Source organism: Cupressus sempervirens, chromosome 5, assembly GCF_028749045.1.
Source record: "Cupressus sempervirens isolate cs-2001-9-10 chromosome 5, ASM2874904v1, whole genome shotgun sequence".
NCBI classification, from domain to species: domain Eukaryota; kingdom Viridiplantae; phylum Streptophyta; class Pinopsida; order Cupressales; family Cupressaceae; genus Cupressus; species Cupressus sempervirens.
Genome location: NC_143122.1, coordinates 719,308,919 through 719,328,488, shown reverse-complemented (window position 1 = coordinate 719,328,488; position 19,570 = coordinate 719,308,919). Strand labels below are relative to the sequence as shown.

Below are 19,570 nucleotides of genomic sequence, written 5' to 3'. Positions count from 1 at the left end.
TTTATTTTGTTGCACATTTGTTGTTTTCTAATTTTTGTCTCATTGGTCTGCCTACTTTAAACTAACAATACATGTTTCTAGCACTATTTAAGTAATGTACTAGTGTACAAACAAATTCAATGTGTTTATTTTAATCGAAGCATAATCTATTCTAAGAGAATCATTTGTGCAAAATTGAAAAAAATTGATGACATAAGAAATATAAATAATCTACATCATAAGACTAACTATTATAAGACTAACTAGTATCAAAATTGATATATTTAAGTTAATAGAAAGTGTAAAGACTCTACATGTTAGCCAACTACCTACTATTTTCACTATTACAAATTTAAGGGAATGATATATATATTCAACACGCATAAGTCCTAGGCCATGAGCTTACCCTCTAAGAAAAAAGAAATGCGATACAAATTTAAATCTATGGCCAAATCCAACGTCAGATAATTACATAATCTTTAAGTTTTCAAAATTTTGCAGTGCATATCATTTCATAAATAACTCAAAACTATATCTTCCAGAGTCTCCGATGACCTATTTAGAACACCATCTCACATTTGAATAAAGTTTCTGACAAGTACACATTTTCAAAATTGAGACGAAATATAGTCATGGGCCTCATCCTCATCTGCCCGTTCAAACTTCTCCTTCCAATCATAAATTTGGGATACATAATGACGTCTAATATCACTCAAAGTTGTCCTATTTAAGCATACTGGACACTGCAATAATTTATATAGATATTTAATATATTGAAAAGGCCGATCAACCGAATAAAAAAGAAATTAATTAAAATATAAATCGAATTCCACTTACAGTAGAAGAACCAAGGCTTCCATTTCTTGAAATCCATTGGTTGATACATGATCTGCCAAAGAAATGGCCGCAGGAAAGAGAACTGGAATTGCGCAATTAGAAATATAAGAATTTTTTCTTCTAGTCTGCTGACAATAGATTAATGTATTCTCACATAAAACCAAACATGAGTGCTCTTGTTTTCCTTTTACAATTGTAAACTTAAAATATTTGATAAAACTATTGTGAATGGCAACAAAATTAGGTGCAGCCTCGGAAATTTCTTTCTAGAGATTACATCCTTCGACAATCAAGTTGTCCAAACTGCACAGCAAGTACCGTAACTAAGAGCAGAAACCCACTTCATAAGTGCGATTGGGCTTGGCAAACGCCCAACAGCTTAATTCAAAATTTCTTTAAATAACTCTTCTATCAAACGAACATAATTAGCAATATATACTCATTCAAAATATTTTTTTATTGTGAGAAATATAAAATTATATTATTGGAATCAGAAACCAGAACACGGATAGAAAAGAGATATAAATAGTAGCTCGAAAACATTCATAGTTGCAAAACAATAACAGCAGCAATAAGGATATTACTGTCATTACAAGTTTACAACAACAGCAGCTACATGTAACCATCAACAGAAATAAATCTCACTTTGGTATTCTATTAGGTTATTTATTTATGATTTTTTTATAATAAATGAGGGGCCGAGGACAATAGTTGATATTAGTAAAATATGATAAGAAGACTACTATCTGCCAGGAGATCTAAATCGATCTAAAATGGAGGCCAAATGTTCCCAACTACACCTTTGAGACTATCTATGCTTAGGCTGTCTAAGAAAAGCCTGAGCTACAACAACGAAAGCAGAAAAAAAACTCAAAAAAGAGCAAGTAAAGGGCATAGCTGTTACCTCCTGTTAGAAGAGGAAGAAGAGCCATGTGTGTTATCTTGATCTGGCTCTTCCTCATCCTCAGCTGCCTATTCTTCCTCAGCATCTTCCTCTTCATCATTTTCTGGCTCGGCTTCCTCTTCATCCTCCTCAGTTTCCCTTTCTACCTCCTCTTCTTCCTTCACTTCCTTCCTCTTCATCACTCAGACTCAGCTTCTGAGTCATCCTCTGATTTTGCAATCACTACCACGTCCTCTTCATTTTCAGCCTCTGAGTCCATGCTGACAAGGCCCTCCAATTTTTTATCATACCTATTTGAAAATCCACTCTGCCTCTTTGTCCACATCATTACCATATGGGGCCTCCAATCCAGCAGGCCAAGGTATTTTATAATGAAGGCAGCTCCACATCTCATCATGCTTCGTCTTGCCATCATGTCCGTGAATTGCTGAATTATGTGGCTTGTTGAATGCCCTTGCTCTATATTCCTCATTCTTGGAGCTGAATTTTCCATCCCGAAACATATTTGACTCATGTTGTTGACTGGATGAAATAAAAGGTTTCATGCATTTGAATTACATGTCCCTTCGATCCCTCGAGTGATTGTTATAGCTGTTCCTTTCAGCTATTCTCTGATTCATTGTCTCTGGTTAGGAAGTTGGGCTCAACTCTTGTCGGAGCAACATTTAACCCCACTTGCTAACTAGAGACACGTGACATTAAACATGAAACCAAACGTGTTAGAAATAAAAAAGTTTATCAGTGTATGTGATGTTTCAACTGCTTTCTTCTTTGATGCACATTAAGGTTTAAATGTACAGGCATAAGTAAATGACCATAAGCGACCTTTTGACTTGTCATTGTTTAGATCTTTTGGATCTACCTTGTTGCTTTTAGAATGACTTATAGAGACCCCCATACTTATGTTATATTGTTCCTGCAAGTTGCAAACTTGAATTTGGTGAATGAGCTCTTCACCCACCGCCAATTCAAATTTAAATTGATTTTGATGAATGATTCAACCTCTGGACAGTGATGTGTGTTTACTCATTTATTTGGAGTTGAGTGCTTTCAAAGCAAACAAATTGAGCTAACAAATTTGTTTGATAAAGATAGCATCTTCCCCCTGTTTAGCTAGTTCGTCTGCCATGTTAGTTGCCTTCCCTAGATATGTGATTGATTGAAACTTGCTCACAACTATCCATCAATTTTAAAATCACTTCCAGTAGTGAGTGAAGCCTCCAATTTGGTGTATGCTTAGACCTTACTGCATTTACCACTAGTGTGGAGTCCCCTTCAATTTGCAGCTTTTTCAAGTTTAATTCTAGACATAGGATAAGTCCTCACAATAAGCCTTAAATTTTGTCATGTTGTTCGTGTCCATTTCTAATGGCTTGGCCAATCTAGCAATAGTTTTACCTTGACTGCAATGTATCACACATCCAGCCCCAGAAGGGCCAGGGTTCCAGTGGGAGGAGCCGTCAAAGATTAGTCTATGTCATCCTAAGTTTGGTGGAGACCAAATGCAGTTTGCTCTAACTTCAATACCGGCTTGACCATGTTTCCTTAACACTTGGGGATAATTAAGGCAAAACCCGATTTTTAGCACAAAATCATCCCATTCACCATAGAATTTTAATTATACACTCTATGATTGAATCTTAGAATTCATTGTTTCAACAATCATTACCTCAATTTCATTTTAAAGCAAGGCTTTGTGCATCTTCTTGTCTTCAAATAATCTCCTCTTCCTCTCCTTCCAGAATTCCCGAATCAAGATTGAGGGTCTTTCCACACAGGCTTTCTTTGAAAAGTGTAGGCCATGATTTGAAAAGGGAGATGATGTCATTTTGCAATGCTGAAATCCAGCCCAATTTAGCACAAAGCCACTACCAACATTCTGGTGAGAAGGGGCATGTGAGCAGTAACTGATCGACCCACACAGGCTTTCTTTGAAAAGTGTAGGCTATGATTTGAAAGGGAGATGATGTCATTTTGCAATGCTGAAATCCAGCCCAATTTAGCACGCAGCCACTGCCAACATTCTGATGAGAAGGGGCATGCGAGCAGTAACTGATCGACATCCTTATCATAGAGACATAGGGGGCAAATGGATGGACCCTAGAATCCATATTTCTTAAACCCGTCTGCAGTCAAAATTCAGCCCTGCAAAGCTACCCATGAAAAATACTTGCCTTTGGAAGACAAACTTTGTTCCAACAGAGATGGGTAGGCAGAGAAGTTTTTAGTTGATTTTTTTGGTGAGAAGCTATCTTGTAGCCTTCTTACAAACTATATTCCCCTGACTATGTTCCATTCCATATGATTGTACCTCAACCTTGTTTAAGTGCAAAGAACCTCTCTTTTAATATTAACTTCAAGTTCAGAAAACCCTCTTGAGGAAAGCCTAAATCTTCCCATTGTTTCCACTGCCACACCCTTTTTGGATTGGGCCTAGTGACTGTGATATAATCTTTTACATAGACTCCCCAGTTACTGAACATGTGTCTTTGATTCTATGAGTATCCATCACATTACTAATGATTGCATAGCCCACTCCAAGAGTAATCCCAAAATAGAGCATTGTTGCCATCCTTAATGTTCCAAGTGATGTGGTCTTGTATGGTGTTACTTGACTTAAATTATTTTATTTATTTTTTTTCATATTGATTAACTTGGATATTTCTATTTATCTATCATACCTTTAATTTTTTGATTCATATTCTTCAATGAGTAACACTTACCAAACTCCTATATTTAGTGTCTTGTGCAATCATCTATTGCAATTTGAAGATCCATTGCCTCTTCCTAACACTGTTTGTCATGTAGAAATTGATTTTTCAGAGTATCTGTAACCATTTACAGTACATGTAGTACGAGCAAGATGTGTCATATAATGATCATGTCCTAATAATTCTCTTGTACCACAATGCTCAAGCAAATCAATAATCAATGTGAAGTTATCTAACTATACACAAATCCATTGACAATACTTTGTCTCCATCATTTATGATTGAAAACATTTGCTGGAGGTACTACTGTTTATAGAATGATCGGGAAGATATCTTCTTTCCTATCAATCCAAATAGTAAAAACTTTATAACATAACTCTACCAAACTAGTGCCCCTCATTAAAACTCAAAAGAGTAGAATTCAAAAATACAAGCAGCATGCTATAGGAACAACACTCAACATGAAAACTATGACAACATATGTGCTGAACTGAAAAATTGGAAACCCAAAGGGAAGATATGTTCTTCTACTATGCCATCCACCAAGATTGAACCTCTACAGGTATAATATATATGAAACGAGGCTGAGATTGTATTATAGGTAGCTTAGGTAGAATGGATACCCTTTGATCCGTAACTCCCTGGTAAAGAGCTTTCAGCATTGGTTGATGCTCCTCTATCAAATAGCAAAACAATGTTATGGACAATGTTAAAACCCTACAACAAAAGGGAAAAAAATGAATTTTTCTACTTCAATTAAAATTCCCTCTCTAACAACATGGTCAGACTCTAAGTAGAGAATCAAGAATCAAGCAGAATTATCCTCATTTATTGTGGTTCAAGAAAATCTTGAATATCAAATTTAATACAATAAGCTCAAATAATCCAACGCACACGTGAATAAAATAGCAAATACAAATATTTTCAAGTTAAAAATACTTAACTAGGCCATTGGGTGAGAATAGGCACCGGTCAACATATGGATCATCCATTTAAAAATTAGCAATTGCACCACAAGGAGGTGCATATGCTGATTGTGATTTATATACAATACCCTATGAATTTCATGTACCAAATTGCCAATAGGGTACCCAGGAATTTTATAAAAAATCATAGAAGAATGTTTATTGACTAGCTAATTTGAGATAAAATCTCAACTTTAAAGAATTATATTGAATAGATAGTGTATAGGGGTGCTCGGTGGAGCATAACTATCTTTTTATATTCAAAATTAGATCATTACTGAGATTCTTCTATTGCTTTCATGGCTCAAGGTTTGTGTAATTTTTTGGGTTTACCCATATGTGTTGTTTGCTAAGTTACCAATCTAGGTTCAAGGACAAATTTGGGTTGGAGTTCAGGTTTGTGGGTTCAGGGAAAAAAACAATTCTCATTTGGGATTGTGGGTGGGTTGTATATGCACGCGCTTGCGCGCACATACACACAAACACTGTAATGCCTACCCCTAGTTTACCTCTCGTGTCTTATTGCCGAATTCGTTTAGGTCAGTTTTATGGTTATGTTTTATGATTAGCGATACTTGGATTACCTGACTTGATTGGATGTTATTTCATACTTAGTTTATATATTTGATGAGCTACTTGATATTCAGTTATTTCATGTGTTCATGATTATTCTCCCGATCTTGATACATGTATGTTCGTATAGTGATTTCAGTTATTTCATGATGATAGTTACTTACCCCATACTTGCATGTGTATGGTGTACTTGTATGTTTTACTTTATGTTTGACGTTTCTAATGTGGTTGAGGGAGGCAGACGTAATCACCTGCAAGTTGGGATCTACACGATGCACCACTCCCCGTCATTGCCTATTTAGTTTAGATTTATATGTATATGTACATGTTCGGCTTTTATGCAGATTGCAGGTATCAGGCATCAACTTCCTTGAATTGTCAGGATGAGAGTGCCTTATCGTAGTATCTCAATGGTAAAAGAGGGGAGATAGTTCTTTTCTCCAAATCCTAACCCTAAGCCAATTGTCCTAGAATGTAGGACAAGTATCTGAGTTATTTACCCTTCTAAATTCGTCAAGTGACGTGAATTTGTGATTTTGACCCTTGAGTTTGGTTTAGTACTCTATCTGTTTTATGAGTTTTCAGATTTCGATTGTGGGTCTGTTGTGATTTTTAATTATAATTAAATCAAATTAAGAGAATATTAAATGATTTAATTTAATGAAAATTTTATAAAGAAAAATCAATCTTTAATTATATTTAATTAATCGAGAAATTAATTAAATAAAAAAATTTAATTAAAGTTCTAATTTTGGCATAATTATATTTATTTAATTTAATAATAATTTTTTTAAGAGTTTCATTTTAATAATAAACTCTAAATAATATTATTAGCTAAATTAATAAATATATAATTAAAGACGTCTTGTGTTTTAATAAAAGATAGAATAAATTAAATAAAGTTTATTTTAATTAAAAATGCAAAAGTTGCATGAAATTAAAATAGAATTAAAGAATAAAGAAAAAGGGTTCGTGGGATTGAAAAAACCGAAACCCTAAAGGGAGAAGGCTCTTTATTAACAAATGAGAGTTCACTTCTCCACACACAGGTTTGAAAGAACAAATTTCGAGAAAAGGGTTTTTCGAGGAAACGGGAAATTCATGCAATCTCCAAGTGTTCGTCTGGTTAGCATCAGATCGAGGTAGGAATGTTGCTTGAATTTATCACAGTAATTTCCCTTCGTATTTCTCTCTGCCGTCTTCGTGTTTGTTTGAGAATCTTGTTTTGAAAGTGACTCTATTTCAAAACCTTGTTTGTGAAATCATTGATTCTTCGTTTCAAAAACGTCTGTGGTTGAAATCAATAAGAATTCCTTGATTGAGAAATCTTGTATTTGTAATTGAATCAATTTAGAAAAATTATAATCTGGGGTAGGGTTTGGAAAAGAAATCAAGGTTTTATTTTACAAATTCAATCGGTTGTATTTATCTACCCTATTAGATCTATGCCGGATTTTGTTTAAAAATATATTTATATATATAATATAAAATTACCATAGTAATTGTGATAATTTTATATTAAAACTGCAATTTGTTTATACCAAAAGAAAAGGATTTTTGCATGTGTTGGTGGGGAAGGCATTATTTTATTGTTTTATTAAAAGAAAAAGAAAAAAATTAAAAAGGGGATCGGGGTCATCACCCCCCATCCCCATGCTGCTCATGTAGCTTGGTTGCGAAGGCAACCAAAGCTGTCGTTAGCACCTGAAGCTGCTACGGCAACAGCGTACAGGACTTAAATTTTTTTGAATATGCGTGTTCTTTTTTTAATAATTATTTTATTAATTATTATTTTTAAATATAGTTTTATTATTAAATACTTTAATTAATATTAAATATTATTAATAATTTTTAATAATTATATATATATATATATATATATATTTTTTTTTTTTTTTATTTTTTTTTTTTTTTTTTATTTTGATTGATAAACAGCGAAACTCTAGATAAATTATTGTTATTTATTATAACTAGTTATTTTTATGTGTTAAGTGAATTTGAACCCAAGACCTCCCACATAAGAGGCTCACAAGTTACCATTGTGTTGTAGGCTCTTGCCCTCATAATTATATTGTATTATTAAATAGTAATTATTGTTATCAATAAATTAAATATTATTTTATTAACAATTTCATAGTTAATATTTTAATGATTTAATAATTATTATTTAATTTTAATAATATTTATTAAAAGATAGGTTATAAGGTTATCGTCAATTTGTAATAGAATTTAATTTTTAATGAAGTTTGGTTTTATTATGAAAATTCATTTTTATATAATAAAAAAATGGGGTTTTATATTTAAATGATTTTTTATGGATTGTTGAATCTATTGAGATTGTTGTGAACTCGGAAACCTTTTTCAATATGACTCTTGAATAAAAATGAAAACTTGAACCCTATTTATAAACTGAACATGTATATTTTAAAAACAAATGATTTATGAAACTACTTTTGATGTGATGTATGTTTTACCTTGTGTTGGGTTCGAGTATGACTTAGTACGTTGACCAGTCGGGATGTTACCAAAGGCTTGGGGGATTTTTGTTTTGCAATGATGTTATGGTTATTATTTGGTTATGATCTTTTATACCCGACCATCGTGATGTATTCATGTATTTCTATGATGAGTTTTGATCAGTCGCTTGTTAGTGCTTTCCAATTACTTGTGTAGAACTGAGGTGAATGGTGTGATTTTCCTAGTGTAACCATTGAGTTTCGATCAATTAGCTAGCTTTTGATGCTTTCCAGTTGCTCGTATAGGAATGAGGTGATTACTATGACTTCCTTGTTGTAACCTTTGAGTTTTCGATCAATTAGCTTATGGTGCTTTCTAGTTGCTTGTATAGGACTGAGGTAAATATTGTGATTTATCTTTAAGTACTTTCCAATTGCTTGTATAGAACTGAGGTGAAAAATGCAATTTTATGAATTGTACATTTTATGAGCTTAAGGTAGGTTACCTATGTGTATGTTGGGAAGTGGCTTGCAATGGAGGCCGAAGCCCTAAAGAGGCTGCTTGGGTAACCCATTGTAAGTTGTTTTAATAAGTGATAGCATTTCATCAAATGGGTTTAAAATGAATTAATAAGGGTCTGTGTTTTTTCCTCGCTCATGAATTGAGTACTAATGCAGGCTAGGATGGGAGTAGAGAGGATGTTTGGTTGCGACTTTGCCTCGTTAGTATGCCTTGTCTGTACGAAAGGATATTGATGTCACATAGAGTCACTAGGGGGCCGGAGTCTAAAGAGGTTGTCAGGGTAACCTTAGAGTTGACTCATGCGATGACACTTGCCCACTTATATAGTAGATTTCCTACATGTCTTTGTTGCCTCTGGGTTTAAATGTTATTTGTGTCTTGGTACCCTTTGAGATAGATTGCTATCAGGTGTTTCCTTGACCTAGATGTTGGTTATGACTTGTGGATTGATATCCATATGGGACTTAGACAGTATCTCCTCAGGATGGTGGGTGCGGGCTATTTAGGTTCCACGAGGTCGAGTGGTAGTGTTTTTTATACCATTGAGATCCGACGGATAGATGTCATTGCTGGATGTGCTTGTGCAATTGTTCCTTTCATTCTAATCTCGTGTTTCAGTTTGATGGTTATATTCTATTGTATTGTATTTGATTATCAGAGATTTATGAGATGATGTATTTTATTCATAATGTATATTCTTTGAGCTTTTCATATGTTGTGACTTGTACAGTGGATGATTATGCATTCTAGTTATGCCATGTGGCATCTTATGTAATTGTATATTATTTAATTGGATTTGTACTTGTAGTTATTCTATGATGTAAATTTGTTGTGTATCGGATTTAGTATTAATAAAACTTATATATGTGATTCAATGTTATGGGACCCTTAAGAGATGTAACTGTTAATGTATGGCTTATGTATATATGTGAGTTATTGCTTCCGCTATGTTATCTCTTGTTGTTTAATCTTTTTGAAAAAAAAATGTTTGGTAAACTTAGTGAAACTTTAGGTTATTTTCTTTTGGGTTCCCTGGTGGAGCATCACATACACACACATATACGCATTGTATAGACCAAAAAAAAAAAGACAAACGTGCATAATTGCAAAACTTAGTCATTTCATAGTATGAATATATATGGCTTGATCATTGATCAATGCCAAATATCAAAGATATACATTAAATACCAGCTCATTAATCTATGTTCATGATTGCAAAGAAAATCATTCATTGAATTACTAAATTGCAAAATGAAATTTCAAAACATAGCATAGTTCATCAAATGATAAAGTTTGAAATATAATGATAAATGACAAGTATTTAATAGTTTATCAATGATCATAGTATCAAATGCCCTTCAAGGGTCAAATGGGTCATCAAACAATGAGGGATCAATGGCTTCATCCCCAGCTGCAACTATATCAAGATCCTCATCATTGGAACAAACAATCTATACAACCTTCTCTTAAAACTTGCAAAATGGGCGCATCAAAATGAGAGAGCAAATGAGAGATTAGATGAGTGAAAATGTTCTTTATTAGGCTCCTCTAAGGATGACATAAAAAAAATATTTTAAAAAACATTATTTTAAGTTGTTTTATTTCATTTTTTGAACCCTACTGCTGCAGGTCCTCTTGGGTTTGCCCGGATTCGTGCCAGCAAGCACCCAGACTGATCCACAGTCTGAAATCCAAACCCTGCCCGGACCTGCAGTGAATCTGGACCCAAATCCGGGCTGCAAGTTGCAAACCCGTCTTTGTAGGAACTAGTTTGGAGTGGCTTCATAGAGCTAAGCTTTTGATTGTGAATACAAGGGTTGATATCAAGTGCCACATGGCATTTAATTGAATGAGAATATAAGTGCATAAATTGGCATTTCATTTCAATTTGCGTTCTACACTAAGAGACACAAGTTCAGTGTAATCTAATAGAACAAATAGGGTAAAAAATAAGTTTAACACAGACATTAAAACAATCTCATTCAATGTTCTCAAAGATTGTTAAACCTGAAAATGAAATTAATAAAGGAAATTCAAAGGTATGTATAGATGTTTTAAATTGAATATCATAATAACATTCATAGACAACAATCTTAAGTTGATTCTAAAACAGAACTGAAGTTAATTAACAGCCAAATTAAATTGTACTTATCCATATCTGACAGGTAATTGCAAAGATAGTACTTTGTCTTTTAATAAACAGAGAATTAACTGTAGAGATTCACCCCATTGGCCATGCCAAGTGGATTGCACAAGAAAGCAACAATGGATTTTGTGGTACATTTTCCAAGAACCCAAATCATAAATGATTCCATCTTTATGGCGGTTGATACGTTTCCAAACATATGACAACACGCTTTATTCTATGTAAGAATACAAGTGGAACATTCCAGAATTAAACAGGGTTATTTTTCAAAGAAATTGAGAGACTTAGTGGGCTTTAAAAAGAAGATAACATCAGATCAAGTGGTCTTCAATCACTTTCGGAATTTCACTCTTTGGAGGAAGTTGAGCACAGAACTAAAGTTCAGTTCTACCTACCATCCAAGACAAACTATGGTGGCTAACACAGATAAATAGACTGCAGTGATCAACAAAAGCCTTATTTCTGTCTAGAGGTGGATTGAGTGGAAAGAGTCATTGTTGTATAGTTTGGAAGCACTGCATACTTTTGTTTCAACACATGGAATCTAAATGTTGAATGGTTCAGCTGTTGCACAATATAACAGGCTCCATTGCAAGCCTATTATGTAATTCTGGTTGGCTGTGGTCGTAAATTCAAATATTAAAATTAGGAAAGTAAATTTATCAGAAAAAGGCAAGTAGTTTGTTTTGAACATAGTTATCATTCATGTAGATGTTCCACAAACACTTGATTAAGAAAATCATTATGTACGCCCCTTTGTGGATTGTATCCTATAGCATGGGACTGAAAACTATGATCTATAAAGGAATTTCACTGGCACATAATCCAAAATTACAACAAACATCATGCCTGCACCAAACAACATCAAAGCAATGTTCTGATTCATTGTGCAATGCAAACCCAATATTTTCCAGAGGACAAATTGTCCATGAAAGACATGTACACGCCTGTGTTACATAAAACAAAGCGGGGCAACATCAGTGCTACATTTTTGTAAATTACAAATCCAATTCTTTGAAAGGGATTGATAATGTACGTGCAGGAAATATTCTGTAAGCCTATGTTACAAACACGACGTGGGACTCCTGTTACATATTAAAACAGGCTCTTTCAGTGCCATTTCTGCCATTGTTCACTTTTTGCATTTACTCTGTTTCTTGCCATTTCATTTGATCTGGGGCATGGCAGGGTCATTTCAGACCTCTGAGATATGCATGTTGCATATGTACATCTCCAGCCAAAGCAGTGATGTTTCCTATGCACATCCTCCTAACCCAGTTTCTCGTTGTTATGTAACATTTCAACATTTCTCTCTTATCACCATCTACCAATAAAAAATATTCCCCATTAAGATTCACATTACCTTCAAGATTCTACGTCACAAAAATGTTTATTGATGGGAAATCCATAATCGATGATTTCATGCAATTCTACAGAATTATCATATTTAACAGTTATTGCAGTATATTGCTAGGATGTATAATGAGTTAAAGGCACTCTGCAAACAATGTAGAGAGATGCTAATGCAAATCACAGAAGTCAAATTTCCCAATCTAAGAAAGAAAAACCTGTTATTTTTGTGCATTGGGTGATTAATGAATCAAGCAAAGGCAATGGAGAAGTTTTGTTCTTTAGATGGATTTGTTAAAGTGACCAGCAAGGCTCCGAGCAAGATTTCTAATCTGAGCTTGTAAGACAATTTTGTTATTAAGCTTGGCCGACTCCTGAGAAATGCTCTGCCTGGATATACAGAAATGCTATGGGGATTGACTCTTGGATTATTTCTAGTTGTAGGATTGATCGCCCCAATCTGAATAATGATAAAAGCCCAACAGTATCAAGAAGTTTATTCTATCCTAAATGATTGTGACATTGTACAAAAATCTCAAATTTTCAACCCAAGTAATGACATCCACATATCTAAGGTAGAGTGGATTGTGCTTGGCATAGATTGGCCAAGATTGATATCTTCTTGAGCTTGGTGCATGTGAGACGCTTATTAAAATGTGTTTCCCACATGCTGTTTTTGCCATGAAACAATCCATTTTCTCTATCACGATGTCAATTTTTTATTTAAAACATTTTGTAATTGAATTTTACAAAAAAATCAAATGTTTCTTTAAGAGATTTTAGTTTTTACTACCTTCCAAGTTGCCTAGTTTTTGTTGAGTATTTGCCAAAATGTAATAACCCCAACAGGTTATAACTTCTTCAAACACCAAGAATCTTTATACTTCAGTTGTTTGAAATTTCGTCAAACACTTTGCAAGCAAGGGTTATCTAACTGATATAACTTTTTAGATTGCTGCAGTGGTTCTTGTTTGGATTTGCCTCAAAGAGAATGCTTACAAAAGACTCCAAATTGTCTAATCAATGACCTAACATAAATATGCAACTAATTTTGGCAATAGTGAATGCATATATGAGTTCTGAAAATGATCACCTACAGTCAACTGGTATTTTAACAAACAGTTGATATGCAAACTAATTGGCTGATAAGAAATGATATATTAACGCTCAAAAACAACTATTAATGACCAGCAATTGTATCTCCTTGATTGAGAATGAGTATCCAATACAATATTCATACTAAGTTAGCCAAGACTCTTGGCATTTACAAAGATATCAAAATATGATGATGGCTGGTAAAGTAATATGCACCTACAGCTGCCAATGAAAACTGATGCAATACTAAATATCTATCTTCAATACTCCCTTACAGCAGTACGCTAATCACATGCATGATTAAATACAACTCAAGCCATGGATTGTCGATACCATTGTGAGAAATGTAAAAATGAATGATGTATCTATTAATGAATGATAGGTCTGATACGAAATGACAATTACAACAACACTCTATAGTGAAAGGCAACTATGAAAATACACATCAGACCTAGCATATGAAGTAGCCTTAGAGAATAGATGTATTGCAATACCGCTGAACAGAAAATAACCTCCTCAAGTGCTCAAGTCGTGCCTCTCTAGCTGCTACCCCTGATTGTAGATGGCTGTAATAATTTTCTTTGCTTTTTAGAATTTATTTTTTCGGATTGCTTTTTCAGACTGCTTTTTTCAGATTGCTTTTTCGGACTGCTTTTTTCGGATTGCTTTTTCGGACTGCTTTTTGTACTCAAATATTTTTTCTCAATGTAGCACAAATAGAAGACTGAAGTATCTTCCTCCCAGCTACAATAATTCAAGTGATATTTCACACCCTCAAAATTGCGTACCAATTGAGAGTTTTCGTTCTCAATGGCCAGTTGTGACTATTGCAGAAATCCTAGGCTCCACAATGCAAATCAACAAACATCAACATCAACAACAACAAATCTGGATAATTAGAATGAAGCCCGGGGTGCCTATTTATTATTTTTTTCTCCACTTTCTCCAAAAGCTTCTAGAACATTATTTTATTTTATCTATTAAGTGACTTTATAAAATATTTTATAATTCAAGTCACTTTATTAAATTAATTAAATATAAAGTTACCTTTTAATATTTATTTATTTGATAAATTTATAAATAATTAACTTAATACCACTTATTTATTTAATTAAAATAATTAATTAGTCATCCTCATAAAATATTCATTATTTTGGATAACCTAATTAATTAAATTAATTAAATCAAATTGCCTCCAAAATGGGGACATGACACAAAATGAAAAAATTTGGGCTTGCCAAGTAGCCCCTTAATCGGAAACTGCGACCTATGATGGTAGCAATTAAGAACTAAAGACATAATATATATTTACTAAGTAAACTAACTAAACAACTTAAATAATCATTATAAGGTAAACATTACGAAATTACCTTAATACCCGCCCTTAACGGTCATTCTACTAATTACCCTACAGAAGACTTAAAATAGAATGTGCAGGCTAGTTGGCCATGAATGCATAAAGGCTGAAAATTGCTCTGAATGCTTTATGGACTAAACTAACTAAACAACTTAAATGGCCATTATAAGGTAAACATTATAATATTACTTTAATATCCACCCTTAATGGTTGGCCTACTAACTACCCTACAGAATACCTGAGAAATTCTACAGTCATTTAGCTATAAATGCATGCATAGAAGGCTGACTCGCACTCTGACAGTTCTATGGTTTGAGTTTGCTATTTAAACCCTCCCTAGTTGGATTTTTGGTTAGCCAACTGTTTTGTGCAGAACTATTTCACATTGACGTGAATTTAATGCCACTACAACATACAGAATTAGAAACTTTGTATTCTATATGAAACACCAAATCTCCAACTCTCTCTTGAATAAGGATGCTCCTACGTTAAATAATATATATGGATTGTGTGATTAAATGAGACAACCTCAAGGTTCCTTCTTAATTGTGGACTTTCACTCAGCTATAATAATGTGATTTGTAGGTATCACAAAGAAACTTACATTGTTCAATCAATGGACATCAACTACTTAAACTATTTCCAACTAAAAAAACTGCAAAGGGATATAGGGTTTAGGACACTGGTGTACTCCTAGAATGCAAGAAACTATGAATGTTTTTGTGATTCTACCAAACTTAGTTTAGCCATCGACATGAACCAAGCTAGTGCGATCTCCAACTATACATATGAGATCTTCAAACTATTACCATTCCATTAACACCATGCATCAATTCATATCAATGTGAAAGCAATAAGCGAAGTTCAGCTTATGAATATGCCAGTTGACCCCGCAAGGCAGCCTTATAATCAAAATGCCGTTAGTCATATGGTCTATGCGAGTTCAACAAAGGTACATCCAAAATACCTTCCATTCAACCAAACGCAACTAATCAACATGAAAGAAAATCCTAATCCAAATGAGGAAATCTAAAAACCATGAGGTACTCTAAAATGCTACAAACAATCCACCATTAAGACCGAAAATGAATTTAATACAATTTGGCAATATCATAGCGATTTCTCCAAGTCTCTCCCATTCTAAACTAATCCAATGAGTTACAAATGAGAAAGCCTAGGCCTTTTATAGTTGTTTGAATACAATTCAAGATCAAGGGAAAAGATTATGCCAACAAAAATCTAATCCAACTACTAGCTACAAACATTAAATGCTTGTCCAATTACATCAAAGCACAACCTTGTGGGCTAATAAGAAAATTGCAATGCTTTTAAGAGTCAATGAGAATAAGGAAGGTAGAGACATGATCTGGACTCCATGTCTAGACCTTGGTGTGATTTGATTGTATGCTCTTCAATTAAAGATGAGTGGGTGCCACATCAACATTCTTATCTTATAAATTTAATCAATATCTCTTGATACTCAACATTATACAATCTTTGACCCATTGTGATCGCCCATATTCTCAAATTGTTTCATCTTCTTCTTCATCCATTTGACCTTGAGTTCCCAAAGGGAACTCATGGGAACTCAATCTAATGATAATTCCTATTTACTTACAAACTTGTTCATCCTCTCAGTTTGTCAATTTCCATCCCGAATTTGCATCTTCACCTTATCCTCGATCTTGAAGCACCTTAGTTGTCCTCCTTGATGGATGATTGGTCATGTATAGATTATTGCCTTACCTCTTTATGCTTTGATCTTGCCACAACCCCTCCCCTTGCAAAACAAGACAATGACATTTGTCAAAAGCTTGGATTTCATACTTCTTTTTCTAAGGTCAAACTTTCAAAACTAAAAGAATGGAGTCAACGTACTTGAAACCAAATCTCAACAAACTCTAATAATGAAAGAAATGAGCCATTTATATCCCATTAACTAGATTGTATTTCTAAGATCAAGAAACGATTTAGAATGAACTTCTTGGATGCAAAATCTACCAAACGTATCCATAACCTTCAACAAAGCTCCATACCTTTATGCCTCTCATGAAAATTCTGAATTTATACTTTCAGATCTGCAAGGAAATCTTCTTTAACACTTGTTTTTCCCACACAATGTAATGATTTTTTTTAATCTCCAAGCTTGATGGAATCCCAACGTTTGGCAACTAAGGCTTGATTCTGATACGATTTATCTTTTGAAGCCCAGATTTTGTGCCCACATTTGTAATTCACAGCCCCTTTATGCCAGACTTTTTTCCAACATTCAAATAAAATAATCATTTTTTTGAAACAATTGTTTTTGCCTATCAAATGACCATGGATGGAGGTGATAGAAATTTGGAGTGGCTCGTCCACTAGTGGACATGAGCAGGGTGGAATTTGCCACTTCCATGTCAAGCCTTGGACATGAGCAGGTCAAATTCTGACCCCTTCATGTGCTCTTCTGTAATGTCCCTAATTTAGAAGGTCTCCGGAGTGTGGGTTTGTCAGCTCATTATCGCGACCCTTGTGAGTTGATGTCTAGTTTTGGGGGTCTTTGTCATGAGATTGCTATTTTTGGACTTACTATTTTTAGTAGGTCACTATTGGTCGGTTGCTATTTTTGGATTGAACAGTTCAGGTAGGATGGTCCTCTGATTCTAGATATTTGATCTCTCTGAGATTCTTTATTGAAGTCTATTATCGGTGAGCTTGTTGGCTTAATGATGATTTAATTCACATTTAATAAGCATAGTACTTTATATTATAAAGTGTTATGACTTTATATTATAAAGTTGCCTTTTAAGCAGAAGGTGTGAGAGTGAAGCTGAATAGCTCAATTTGTGTTATAAATGCAGCTTTTTGTTGAGGAGAGATCATCTTGAATATTATATATTTTCCTTGCTTGGTTCTGGCTAAGGGTTTGGTGAATTTATGAGACCTACATAGGGAATTGTGCTGAGATAAACAACTGTCCATTTATCCTACTGTGTTTACTGTGGCTAGGGGGATTAATTCGTTTAAGGAAGTTAATTGCATCAGTTACATCCAATCATAGCAATTGAGACTAGGGTGCGATTTGGTGAATTCTGAAGCTATCGTGTGTTACCTGAGGCAGCTTTCGGACTCTCTAATATCAAGAAATTGACATCAGACATTGGACGCCAATTTTCTCAAGTTGGGCAGACTGTTTGTAAGTAGCGTTTGAGATAGGAGGAAAATGATCGCAGGCCCAACATGCCTAATATTGTACCTGCGATTTGTTTGAATGATCTGCGATTTGATTGGGAGGCTTAGCAACTTAATCCAGACTGTCCTCAATCAACAATTGGGATAAATAATCGGTTTGCAGACCTATGTGTTTCATCTCCCAGGCTCATTTGAGATCAGAGGCGGCTAGGGCATTGAAAGGGAGTTGTGTTTCATCTCAGTCTAGTGACTTCATTATGCTAGTGGTTTCTCTATTCCGCAAGGCAGTGCAAAAGAATGTCATTATTTGAACAGGTTCCATTATTGTTTTAATTGCATTCAACTCACACAAACTTGTGGAACTATTAATCTTTTCCATTTCCAATTAAAGTTTAATAAATTCTAGAGTTTTGTTATTTGATCAATTTATTGTTTGCACTTCATATATATTTTCAAAATACAAAACAAAAAAAAAACATATATTCAAAAAATTAAATACAAATTCAAAACATTTCTTACACTTCAACAAATCAATATAAGATAAAGGTTCTTTACAATGGTATCAGAGCAGTTTTCCTGCTAGCCTATAGGAATTGGACTCAAAAATTATCAAAGGCATATTTCTGTTATTCTACTTCCTTAAGTATGGATGGTGATTGAAGATTTGTGCTTGGAATGCACTACACCCAACGGGATCAGAATGTACCTCCCAAAGAGGGAGAGTCGGAGATTCAGTTTGGCATGGTGGATAGTCTGGGTGGTTCTAGTGGTTTTGGACAACGTGCTACGGATGCTCAAGTTGATAGAGATGCCTTGCAAGCATTCTGAAATATCGCAGATGACAAGTGTTCTCCAACAATCGTCCAACACCTTGCAGCAATTAGCTTTGTCTCGAGATAGGGGTAGAGAGAGAGATCAGGATGTTTCTATTGGTTCCTACAGGTCACGTGTGGATGCGGGGCCCAAGGCTAACGACAGGCATAAGACCGAGGATCATGTCAGGATGGATGGCAGGGTGGACAAGATAGGTTATATTGGGGAGCAAGACAGGCCATAGAGACCTACTTTTCTGAGACCTAAATTAGATACAGTTAGCACTACTTCTGATGCTGCCCCATTTGTTGATGATGTTCTGAATCATTTTCATGAGTGGGATGCTCTTCCCCAAACATTAATGGATAATTTGAGTTTTGACAGGTATTTGACACAGAAGCGTGAGCATTCCAGGGGTAGGCCTGCTACTGATAGACAGCGGCCCAGGGATACAGAGCTCTAGCAGGCAACTGGTAAGATGACGTTGGCTCATTTTGATGGGAGCGGTAGAGTGACTACTAGAGCTTGGGTCCACAAGCTCGACACCTACCTTGCTTTGCATCCTATGACTAAGGAGGATGCCATCAGGTTTGTTGTGTTACACCTTGATGGAGTTGTGCACGATTGGTGGTATCATGGTTTGGTATCTCTCCATCATGATCAGATCCTATCATATCAGGAGTTTGT

At 34.6% G+C, this 19,570-nt stretch overlaps 1 protein-coding gene across 1 annotated transcript in view; it reads right to left on the bottom strand.

The window, feature by feature from the left end:
- Positions 1–389: 389 nt before the first annotated feature.
- Positions 390–19,570, bottom strand: part of LOC149558007 (uncharacterized) — a 60,027-nt gene continuing 40,846 nt past the window's right edge. Inside the window, exons 2-3 of the mRNA XM_089832452.1 lie at positions 817–898; positions 390–722 (exon numbers count right to left, since the gene is read on the bottom strand). Coding sequence (XP_089688578.1) covers positions 588–722; positions 817–898 — 217 coding nt within the window. The 3' untranslated portion in view covers positions 390–587. The remainder of the gene's footprint in view (positions 723–816; positions 899–19,570) is intronic.